This window comes from Typopeltis vanoorti, chromosome 4 (assembly GCF_054136105.1).
Source record: "Typopeltis vanoorti isolate ZY-2024b chromosome 4, IOZ_Tvanoo_1.0, whole genome shotgun sequence".
Lineage (NCBI taxonomy): Eukaryota > Metazoa > Arthropoda > Arachnida > Uropygi > Thelyphonidae > Typopeltis > Typopeltis vanoorti.
In genome coordinates this window covers 128,870,018-128,882,958 of record NC_143552.1, presented here as the reverse complement: position 1 = coordinate 128,882,958, position 12,941 = coordinate 128,870,018, and the positions used below count along the sequence as shown (strand labels likewise).

The window sequence follows — 12,941 nt, the reverse complement described above, 5'->3', positions numbered from 1 at the left end:
AAAAGGTGAGATTTTATAAAATTCCCACAGATATAGTAAGTAGGCAGCACAGTGATCTTGTCTAGTCCTGAATCTGTTTAGTTGGCATCAGTGATGTTGAGGTAGATTGAATCCTGGAAGTCTAACAGTTGGATCTGTGATCAAGTACTCATTTATATTCTAGAGTCCCTCCACCAGTCCTGGGAACCATCATCTGGTATTTCAACAAGCCAGATTGGAGGTGGAGAGGTATCTTCATGTACAGGAAGGTTCATGTTATTTCTGATTTTTTTCTATTATTTCTGATCATATCAGTAAGAAGATTGCACATCACTATTGTGCAATGAGGCAACACACACAAAATTTGGAGCAGTTTTATTATGTGTGTATCACCATTTCTGTAGTGATTGAGTTCCACAAAAGTTTTGCTTACCATGCCCTGATCCAAATTCTGGCTAATTTGCAATCAACAAGTACCTCTAAAAACTCATTTGAAATACCTGTTTGCTCTGTGCCCAACAAGACAGTGGCATAATATTGTGTATCTTTAAAACTTCTGTATATATATCTTGATTTGTAGTATAGAGCATTATCATATAGGTTTCATAAATTTCCACAGGAATTTGTAGTAGGACATAACTGATGGATTTCATGTTAAACATGTTTCATGACTTGTCACTTAAATAGAACTATTGGTTTCACAGTCCAGTTGCAAACAATCTTCCATTGTTCTTCTGTCCAGTTTTGATGGACCAGGACCGTGCACTACTACTACATAAGGAAACAGCATTTCTTGCTGTTTCCTTGCAGAGTAAAGGCTTACATGCTGTTTTTTTTTTTTTTTTCATTGAAATCCATATGGACAATTTCAAATTACTACACTTGCAGCTTTTGTGGATGCCTGAGCCAATAGCTTCACTTTTTCAGAAATGAATGAAGTGATTTATCACTCTTTGATTTAATGATTCCAGTTTATAAGCTTCCTATCGGATTCAGAATCCGCCATATTTTGAAATATCACCACTATTTACATTTTTGGTTAATTTATCTCTTTTTATAGGAGTTGTGGCCATTGGTTAAATTAGGAAGTTCAATAAATTACAACATGAATAACAACCAAGCCTATCTTTACATATTTTGCAGTTTAATGTTTGTTTTTTCATTTATTGACCTTTACAGACTTCTCTCTTTTGAAATTTTCAATACTTAGTAAATATACTACATACTGAAGTACTGAATTACATCTTTCATTTTTTAAAATTAATCTTTTTTTATATATATTATATATATTGCTTTGCAGAGTGTGGGACTGTTTATTGGTGCCTCCTGTACAGACCTTCAAGTTTCAGTAACTATTTCAGCCTTATATTCTCTTTCCACGATGTTATTTGGTGGTTACTATGCTACAACTATGCCTCCTTGGTTGAGGTGGTTAAGGTATTTATCTATGGTTCACTATGCCTTCCAGAATATGCAAATAGTTGAATTTGGTGGAGGTCCACTTATAAGGTAAGGAAATTAAAGAAATTATTGGCTATGTTTACATATATTAGAAACTCTGTTAAACCCAGTTAAGTGAATAATGTGTTATGTGGCAAGTGCAAGATGTGACAGATGCCAGTTAATTCTGAGTTATTATAAGCAATTATTCAGTATGAAATAAAGTAGAGTGTATTATCCCCCTAATCAGAGTGTGCCAGCTTAGTTCAAGCTGTTAGACTCTGCCACACACTATTTCTTAAAACTGAAAGCAAAAATTTCAGTTTTGGCATAACTCCTATTCTGATCACATTTCTCTTTATATTTAAAACTCCTTAGTATTTACTTTTGTAGCATATTATAGCAACAAATGAAGTAGACTACCTTTTGAAACATCACAAAATTGGAATAGTCTGCAAATCATTGGACAAAATTTCTCTGCATGTAAGTCTGATTAAAGACTACTGGCATCTTTCCATTTTTACAGTATCCTCTATCAGCATGAAATTCATTATTTTGGTAGAAAGATAGACTCCTGTGGTTAGAAGAAAAGAACATAAAAAATATATAAATATGAATGGTCCAGAAAAATATATAGATATGAATGGTCCAGAAGTGAATTAGCTTCATGTCTGAGAAAATGATCACTTCATCAGCTGGAAGAAAGGAAAATTGTTATGTAAATCTGGTTTTAAATTTGCAAAGACTTTTCCTAGGAGCAGCTCAAGTTATAATCTTGTGAAATGCACTGTATTGATGAATTAGCTCATTAAAATTTGGTACACTACCTTAACTGTCATCAGTCCAAAAAAAAAAAAAAGCATGAATTCAGGAGATTACCACAATGAATGCAACTCTCATATCTACTTGATACTAGATATGAGAGTTGCATATCATCAACTCTCATATCTAGTATGAGAGTTGCATATCATCATCATTATTATTATTATGTGACACCTCCAGGGAGTCCAAAGACTCATCAAGAGAGAATGTGCCAAAAGCATCAAACAATTGACCCCTTCCAACTACTAACCATGCTAAAACTTGTTTAACTTTTTGCATGAGCCATTAGTAGCAGAGGCTCTACCAATTGCTGGTATACTAGATATGATATTATTATTATGTGACACCTCTAGGGAGTCCAAAGACTCATCGAGGGAGGGTACCTACTCTACAACTCTGTCTCCACTAACTACAACTACACCAGCACCATATACTGCCCACCACCACCACTACTAGCATTTCCACAGACAATCACAAACATCCATGCCCACGGTGGGATTCGAACCTGCAGCCATTTGGCTGGAGAGTAGATATGCTAACCACTCTGCCAACATGTATCTTTTAAGCACCTAGATAATGTTAGCTTGAACAACCAAAATGCTATTCTATAAATAATTCAGTAATTACATTACTTATTACACTACTGGTTTCAAAGGTTTTCTTGAGGAAAATATTGACTTGATTGTTTCTAACAGCTACAGAAATTTGAATATGGAAATAAAGCAGTGGTAATTGTCAACATTGATTACCATGTTTAACAGTATTGTTTCAAGTTCACTTTTCAAGTCGAATATTGGAAATCTCAAATTTATCCTCATCAAAAGAGCATCAGTGAACAAAATCATATAGTGATAGAGGAACACAGTTGTGCTTTTCTTGGTACGTCACTTTAATAGGATTCTATGCAAAAACATTGATACAGATTTTCATAATCAACATTTAAAGCATGTTAACTTGATATCTGTTTACTAAAAGTACAATCAGTTCAGCTGAAATGGCTGCCTCTTTGACCTAGATGTATAATTTGAGTCTCAACACAAGATTCCACAGGAGTGGAAAGAATATATGATACCACTGCACAAGATTGATGTATCTGAACTATCTCTGGAGTGGCGGTGGTGAAGATTTCAGAAAAGTTGGTAAGAGCTTGTATACAGAAATGGGTTGACAGAGAATTCACACTTTGCAGTGAACAGCAAAAATAGGTTTACAAAGCAAGTTATTAATGTCTGAGTAACTTGCTCACATTTTATATAATATTATGGTTGAGTTAGACAAGGGAGACTGGATACACCATGATACTTTTGGACTTTACTAAGTATTTTGTTAGGATATAGCAGGGAAAGCTGTTATATATTTAGCTCCTCTGTAGCGCAATTGGAAGAACGACGGTACGTTCTGCCCTTCGATTGGAAAAGGCCTAAATTCGATTCTTATCATGATGGGAGGAATCTTTATATGGACGTTTTCAATCGAAGGTGAATTAGCCGATCTCATAGGGAGGTAACAGTGTTTTTTCTCTTGGAAACTCGGTTTTTTCATCCTGCATGCAGACAAATCAGCCCTTCAGAACACACGTAATTTACAGACATAAAAATACTAGCTGTGGTGGTGGTGGTGGTGGTGGGCAGTAGATGGCACTGATGTTAATGATTGGTAGTAGAGGTTCGGTGTAGTGGTGGAGACGGAGAGTCGTACAATGGGTATCCTTCCATGATTAGTCTTCGGACTCCTTGGAGGTGTCATGAATAATAATAATAATAAGTTGGAAGATATGGGATGGTATTATGAGGATGTGCTGAAAAGTTGTGATAATTTTGAATTTCTTAAAAACCTCTGACATGTCTTCTTATATATCCTAAAAGAAAAAGAACAAATTATTACAATTTGACGAAACATGGGGTTAAAGGTTTTTAAGATATGTTTTTTCTTGTAGTTCTTTCTATATCAGTTGCTTTAATATAACTTCTGAACTTTAACCCCCCCCCCCTCCCCATAAACTATTAGCTTGGCTGACTGATATATCAAAAAGTGGTGTATAGAGGAGGGGGGGGTCAGTTTGCAAGATTTAAGGTAGTGTACCCAAGGATTAATCGTTGGTGTACCAAAGATCAGTCTATATAGCTTTTTGCTGATGATTCTAAAATGGGTAGGATAATCACAAATGTGACTTGCATGCAGCATTAGCAGAATAATTTGAATAGGCTGGAATTATATGCCTATAATTCCAGATTCAGATAAATTCCAGATAAAATGGCTGTCAGATCAGTCAGTAAATGTAGTTATGCACTTTGATGTGATGAGATATCCAGTGGCACAGTGGTGGGATTATGCTATAAAAATTGATCAAGCTAGGGATCTTTTGGTTTAGTATACAAGTTGGGGATCAGGTGTCATATATCAGACTACAACTACAGCTTAGAGGATAGTTTCAATGCTGAAATGGACATATAAGAAGTCATTTTGCTTCTTTACAAGGCCTTAATGCAACCTCACCTGGACTTATGCATTTTCATGTGGTGCAAAGGAGAGTGTTAAAAATGTAGTTATTATTATCATCCCCAGACCACATGGAGTCAAAGACTCATCTAGGAGGTCCTTTTGTCATGCATACAGCTCATCACACTATGTCTTAAACACACTCAAATTCTCTGCAGACACTACACTCTCAGGCAAGGCCTTCCAATCGTTCACAACTTTGCATGCAAAAAACCTGCCTTTCATCCTCTGCTCACACCTTTTTTATACAGCTTTCAGGGATGACATCTGGTTCTCCCCTGATCTCTCACCGTTTTCTGTAAAACCTCTCCAACATTGATCCTACAACAACCCCTTACTGACTTGTAGGTCTCTATCATATCACCCCCCCCCTCTTCCTCCTATCCACTAGACTCTATAAATTGCATCTTGTCAATTTTTCCTCATATTCGATATTCCAGAGATCAGAAATTACCTTAGTCGTCGCTTCTGAACCCTTTCGAACCTTTGTCCTTTTGAAAAACAAGTAACCAAATCTGTATACAGTAGTCTATGTGTGGCCTAATCAAAGAATTATATAATGGAACAAGAATCTCCTTACTTCTACAAGTCAGTATCCTCTGCATCATTCCCAGAATTCTTTGTGTTGTCCTCACAGTTTTGGCACTGTGTCCCCTAAATTTCAGATCCTTATCCACTATCACTCCAAGATCTCTTATTTTCTCTGCCTCCAACAATATATCCCCACCAAGCATAAATTCTACATCCCATCTTCATTTCCCAAATTTTAAAACCTTACATTTTGCAACATTGAACTCGCATCCCCCATCTATCCCAATGGTTTTAACAGGCCCTTAAGCCCCACAACCTTCCAAGCATGCTTGGATTTCGTAACTGAAATACGAGGATAGAATGGTCACTCCTATGCCTCAAGGTATTCTTGGCTGTATCCCTGTGTGTTCATGGGGCCGATTTGACTGCTTGTGGGATGAAAAACACCAGATAAACTGGCGGAAAAAACCCTACTGCCCGCGCCCAAGACCGGCTAACTTGGCTATGGCTGAGGAAAATCCTTCAGCTCCTCACGTCTCCGACGGGAATCGAACCTAGGACACTCCTTCCCCAGGCATATGGTTGCGAAGCGCTAAGCCACTAGGCTAACTGCGCAGACTCGCATCCCCCCATTCACTCAATTTATTCAAGTCTTCTTGTAAGGCCACAACATCTTCTCTACTTTTCATAGTTCATCCCAACTTTGCATCATCTGCAAACAACTGAATATCCTCATCCAAATCTTTGCCAATATCATTGACATACAGGTTAAACAGCAATGGCCCTAAAACAGACCCCTGTTATATATCAGGATTGTGGAATGTAGATTAGAGAACAGATTGAGAATTTGAGAAATGCAGACACCAGCAAACAGGAGAAAGTATAGTATACCAATAGATGTAATCTTTTCATTTTATGGGGGGGGGATGAAGAGTATCCATGGAAATTGAGAATGAATGCAGTCAAGAAAGGAGTAAGAGCTAGAGTTTTTTTCATAGAGTAGTAGTAGTATATGATTGGAATGGCTTACCTTTGGTGGTGGTGAGCAGGGCCGGCCATCTCGGGAGTGCAGTGGGTGCAATGCACCCGGCCCCACGATCGAGTGGGCATAGTCGGTACACATTTGCGGAAACATATTATATTTCGAATGTGTTTCTTTTGTTTTCCTGTGCCAAAATCATTTGCAGGTAAGAGGTTTTACAATACGTTTATTTCGAATCCTTTAATTTTTACCTTTGAAAAATATTTTAGAGCCCCAAAAGGTTTCTTGCACCCGGGCCCCTTTATAGAGAAGGCCGGTCCTGGTGATGAGTGCAGATAATGTGAAGAAATTCTAGAAAAGGTATGACAGTTAGTCTGGGTGGTATGTAGTCTTCCGTGATGAGTTCCTGTCTCCATGGAAGTCACTGGTAATGATATCAATAATAATATCTGTATCTATATATAATATACACATATATAGAGATAATAGATTATCTCTCTCTCTCTCTCTTGCTATATATGTGTGTGTATATATATATATGTTCAATAATTTTAATGATTATATATATAATACTGTATCTATATATAGATAACTATGTATATAATACTGTATTGTTAACAGTATTATCTGTGGTTTATTTTCCAAGTTAAATATCAGAATTTGCTGATCTGCTATGATTACACCTTCTTTCAAGGTATTTTTTGTAATATCACTTTAGAATCCTATATTCTTTGCATAAGTACTATACAGATTGTCTCTTTAAGATTAAAAAGTGATTTGAGATCTTGAATAGAGCCAGAAAAATTGATAATTTCTTTAGATTTTCCTATAGAAACATGCCATGTTTTGAATATTCATGTCTGTTGGCTGTATTAAAGGTGTAATGTTGGGGGAATGACAATGCAAATTATTACAAGGTTGGTCCAAAAGAATGTACTTATATATTATATTTTAATTTTTATTGTATCTTTTATTGTTTAGAATGACTGTAAACCTGCAGTCTAAAATACTTAATCCTCCATCTGCACACTATATAACGAATAATTACACAGCAGTTAAGTGAATTACTTTGAGTTAGGCACACTGAAGTCAGAGCAGTTCAGAACATCTGCAACATAAGAGGTCAGAATGCTGTGATGAAGAAGAAAAAGACATTTGACTGAAAAATTTCAGGGGTAGCAAGATCGCCCTTGTTCTAAGACCAGCCTTCTGAGTTGATACTCTCAATCAATACCAAGAAACTTTTATCAATCATCTAAAACCAGTCAAATCACACAAGTGTTTATAGATGATACTCCGTATCATGCCTGTGTATAGAGAATTAGTCAGCAATCCTCAACAAAACTGTTTCTTTAAATGAAGCATCACTTGAGATGAAAACTAAATCAGCAATCTGAACATACAAAATCAACTTCCTAACCTTGGTGGAGAAGCACTTCTCGATTCAATAAAAGATTAAGGTTGTCTTCAAATCTACTTTGAATGCCAGTCTGTATTCTCAAAGCTTAAGCAACTGCATATTCTTTTGTGCAAGTATTACCAAGCACAAGACTTCTGTATGCAGTTCAGAACCAAAAGAAAACAAGGAACTATAAGTGGAATGTCTCCTTCACCCAGCACTTGATCATCTGATTATTATTTGTTCTGATTGATAACTCAGTTTCAGTGGGAATTCATTAGTTTTGCAGACACTGAGAGTTTTTTCCCTCCTCTCCAAATCCAGGTTTTATATCACAGAGGGATAATATTGCTTTTGGAGAGAGATGGAACAAGACTCAAGACTAGAACATCTCCTCTTGCCATTTAATGTATCAGGCCTATTGGTCTTTTATGGCCAAACAGGTTGGTTTCCACATTAACTTGCACAGTTATAAGGATGACATGACACTTGCCTTTCAGTTGGAAGATTGAATCCCATCTGGAATATGATAAAAACTTTTATAAGGATTTTTCAACTGAAAGTTGGTTAGTTGGTCTTATATATGTGAAGGTGGCAAGTTAGTTTTTTTTTCTCCTAGAACTCCATAGCATTAATGCTATTCTTTAGGAAAGTGACAGTAACAATGAACTGTCTGAAAAGCACATGCTGTTAACAGACATAATATACTGACCATAGCCTTAGTAGTAATTTTAACCTACACCAATATTTATAGAAAGCTAAAGGCTTACATTTGTTGAACACTGTTTTTCAGTTGTAATATCATGAAATGTTAAAATATCAAAATTCCAAGAACTTTTGGACATCCTTGTAAATAAAGTTTCTAGAGCTGCTACATTATAGTATACTGGATAACCAAAATTTTTACTGAATTAATAGTTTCATTATAATTATTATTATTAACATCTGACCTCTATGGAGTCAGAGACTCATCATGGGATGTACACGTTATCACACACAATGCTCATCCAGCCATGCCTTAAACTGATTCAAAGTGTCTACATTCAGGCAATCCATTCCACTCACCAACTATTTTCCCTGCAAAGAACCTACTCTTCACCCCTCTGTTCACACTCTCCTTATACGGTTTCCATGGATAGCCTCTTATTCTACCACCTCTCCCATTCTATGAAAAATTTTTTCCATGTCATCCTGATAACAACCCCCTGAGTAGCTTATATATCTTAATCATATCTCCCCCCACCCTTCCTCCTGTTCACGAGGCATTGCAATTTACATTATCTCCTCGTACTACACATTCCAAAGACCACTAATCACCTTTGGGAATCTTCTCTGAAGATCCTTGCTAACATAGTATTATAATACATTATAGTACATTATGCATTATAATAATTAAAAATTTTCAGATAACTGAAGTTTAAATCACTATGTAATCTTAGAATATATATCTATTTGTGAAAAAGTTTTGTGGGAATGAATACATGCGCGTGCATGCGTGCGTGTATTCATGCAATATACCTGGTTAAATATATGGTCATCTCTCACTATGACACAGGTCATTGTAGTAAACTCATAACAAACTACCAAGAGGTCCAAGGCTTAAACTCCATAGCATTAATGCTATTCTTTAGGAATGTGACAGTAACAAAGCTTTCCCTATGATAAACCATTTTCTAGATATTGCTGCAAGTATTCTCTAGTAAAAGCTTATTGTACTAAATAAATGACAACTAGATATGAATTTATTACTAAAATTAAACTTTTTATTTAACATAGAATTTTTCATTTCCCCTAGTGCCTAGAGCAGGGGTCTTCAATGCATGGCCCATGGAGCTCTTTGCCGTGGCCCGCTGACCATTTTGAAAAAATAGCTACTTAACATTAAAACGCAATTAAATAAAAAATAATTTCAATGAAGCCTGCGGGCCACTAAGCTATACTGCGGTACACCTTCCATCACTATGGCGTCTACAAGTAAAAAGCGTAAATCAAGTGATTCTTGTCTGGTTTTTAAGGAAAAGTGGATCGATTTGTACTTTTTTTTGTGCTGATCGACGATAAGCCATTGTGTTTATTTTGTCGTGAGTCAGTGTCAGTATCCAAAGAATACAATATAAAATGACACTATGAGACAAAGCATGCATCCACTTTCAATCACCTTCAAGGGCAGCTTCGTGTGGACAAAGTGAACTGTTTCCTAATTGATTTAAAATGCCAGCAGGGTACGTTTAAAAGGCAGAGGAAAGAAGAGAGCTAAGCATGTGTCAAAGTAAGTTATGTAATAGCTGAAAAAATTGCTAAAAAATCAAGCCTTCTTGGACAGCAAGTTTGTGAAAGAGTGTCTCATTGCTGCTAGGGATATTCTGTGCCCAAATAATAAGGAAGTGTTTAAATAACCGAGTTTGTCTGGGGTAACTGTAGCATGATGTGTAGAAGAACTTGCCAATGACATTGAAGGAACTTTAAAAAAACAGTGGTCCAAATTTATGTCATATTCACTTACTTTAGATGAGAGCACAAACGTGAAGAATACAGTACAACTGGCTATCGTTGTCCGTGGCATTGATCAACAATTCGATATGACAGAAGAACTGCTAACGCTCGTACCTATGAAGGAAACGACAAAAGGCACTGATATTCTTGAAGCTGCCAAGAAAATGCTCCAGTGTTTCGACCTCAGCTTAACCAACCTCAAGGGTGTGGTAACTGATGGTGCTCCTACTATGGTGGGAAAGAATGAAGGGTTTGTTGCGCTGCTATGGAAAGAACTAGAACTAGAAGAAAAAGATTTCATCTATTACCACTGTTTAATCCACCAGGAGAATTTGTGCATGAATGTCATGAAAGTTATTGTGACTGTCATCGACATTATTAGGGTAAAAGGATTGAATCATCATCAATTCCAAGAGTTTTTGACCCAAGAGTGTGAAGTGGATCACACCGATGTGGTTTATTATAGTGATGTGCATTGGCTGAGCAGAGGGAAGGTTCATAAAAAGTCTTTGACTTAAGGAGAAAAACACAGCAGTTCATGCAAACCAAGAGGAATCCAATTGTGGAATTTAACAATCTGAAGTGAATGATAGACTTTGCCTTTGTGACCGACATCTCGTTGCATATGAATGACCTAAATACGCGGCTATAATCCAAAGATCAACTGGTGCACACTCTGTTTGATCACATCAAAGCTTTGGTGGCCAAGTCCAAACTTTGGGAGGCACAACTTGCAAAAAAAAAAGCCTTAACTCATTTTCAGCTTCTTGCAGAGGCCAACTGTTCGTCTCTTAATGAATATGCTACAAAATTAGCCATGTTGCGAAGCGAGTTCAAAGAGAGATTTAGTGATTTTTGTAATCAACAGTCTTCTTTAGATTTATTTTCAATGCTATTCAGTGTCAATGCTGCTGAAATGCTAGGCTCAGTACAAATGGAGCTGCTTGAACTCCAAAACAACTCTTCTTTGAGAGAAAAATTATTCAATGTTCCCTTGCTTACATTTTACAAAGACTACATTTCTGAGGGTGCATTCCCTAATCTTCGCCAGCATGCTTTGAAGATGTGCACTTTATTAGGAAGCACATACTTATGTGAGCAGTTCTTCTCCAGAATAAAGTATGTGAAGTCCAAGACAAGAACTCAGATTATGGACCAACATCTCGAGAATACTCTGCGCATAGTGACTTCCAATATTGATGCTGACATCAACAAGCTAGTCGAGGAAAAACATTGCCAAGTTGCCTATTGATATTGTAAAAAATGAATGTTTTCTTCATTAAATTATCTTTTTTCAAGTATTGATTGTATTCACTTATCATGAACCCGACTTCCTACCTATGCTTGTAAAGCTGAGTTTGTTTATTTTTATAGGATTTTATGTAAAGTATCAAATGCACAGTGTTCCTTGTCAGTGGCGGATTAAGGATATTTGGGGGTCCCCAAAAAATGAAATTTTGTACATTTGAATTTTTTGAACTTCTGGATTTTTCTGCCTGTTAAAGGATTAAAGGATGATAAATAAGAAAACTTTTTAGTTTAATGAATAATTTTTTATGTCGTTTTTACAAATTTTCTATGCGAATTTTAGAATTCACAAATTTATTGATTTTGTCTTCAAAGTTTATTTTTTTGGCAAACTCGTGTTCATTGGCAATTAGGGATAAGATTAATTGCTCTTGGCTCATTACAGCCCTCTTTTGATTTTTTATTAATGCCATCTTAGAAAAAGATTGCTGACCTTCACACCTCTGCACGGCAATGTCAAATATAGTCGAAATGCGATGCTCACGTTTGGATAGCATTTCAGGGACAAAATTTTCTTAAACGTGTCTATGATATTTCCTTCGTTTTTGCCCTTTTCCTCGATGTGAAGTGCAACATGTTGATGAAATTGAATTATTTCATTTTCTAAAAGTTTTTCACGATCGTTTGAATATTTTGTGACAAGTTGTTTAGCTGCCTGTTGTTTCTGTTGTAAATTAAAATCTGAATATTCAAAGAGAAATGAAAAGTTTGAATGAAGTTTTTCGTAGGCAACAGAGCGTTTCGCAATTTCTGTGATTAGACTGTTGCATACAGCTAAATATGTTTCAATTTTGAACCGATCCTTTGCCAAAAAATAATCATGGTATGTGGAACGAGATTCGTCTGTGAAAAACTTTAATTTCATTTTATGCTTCTTCAGTTGTCGATAGTTGTTGAACAGTTCAAACTCATTCAAATTTTTGATGCACTAAAATTTTTTTCCTTCTGTTTAAAATCGATCAAAATTTCCTCGAATTTGTTTTCGATATTCTATTAAACTTAAATGATCTGTAACCTCTTTCAATATGACTGCATCTTTTTGAACCAAAAAATTCTTTCCAAAATATTGTACCAAAATACACATAGTATACATGTTTCTATTTCGCATAGTTTGAACAAAATGTTTGCTGCTTCACTTCACTTCGCAATTTTGTTCAATGTCTATTGCTAACATTTTTAAAAATTTAAGGATTGAAATATAATTTGATTTTAAAGATCTAACTGTGTTAAATCGCGTGGACCATCTTCTATCGGAAAGGGATTTAATCATAATTTAAGCAAATGTGTTCCTTTAATAAATTCCATCTGTGAGTAGATCCAGACACAAAGTTAAATAGTTTTTGAATAAGTCCAAAAAATGAAGTTGCTTCAACACAAATACTTGCTGCGGTTTCCATGAGATTTAGAGAATGAGCACTGCATGGTATATATTCGGCCAGATCATTGATTTCTTTTATTTGGCTTTGCACTCCACTGTATTTTCCTGAC

The 12,941-nt window shown here is 35.9% G+C and overlaps 1 protein-coding gene across 1 annotated transcript in view; it reads left to right on the top strand.

Annotated features, from left to right (window-relative positions):
* The window catches only part of LOC150107670 (uncharacterized), a 115,945-nt gene that overhangs the window by 91,550 nt on the left and 11,454 nt on the right, over positions 1-12,941 (top strand). The window contains exon 13 of the mRNA XM_090391455.1: positions 1,280-1,488. Within this exon, the coding sequence (XP_090247581.1) occupies positions 1,280-1,488 (209 nt within the window). The remainder of the gene's footprint in view (positions 1-1,279; positions 1,489-12,941) is intronic.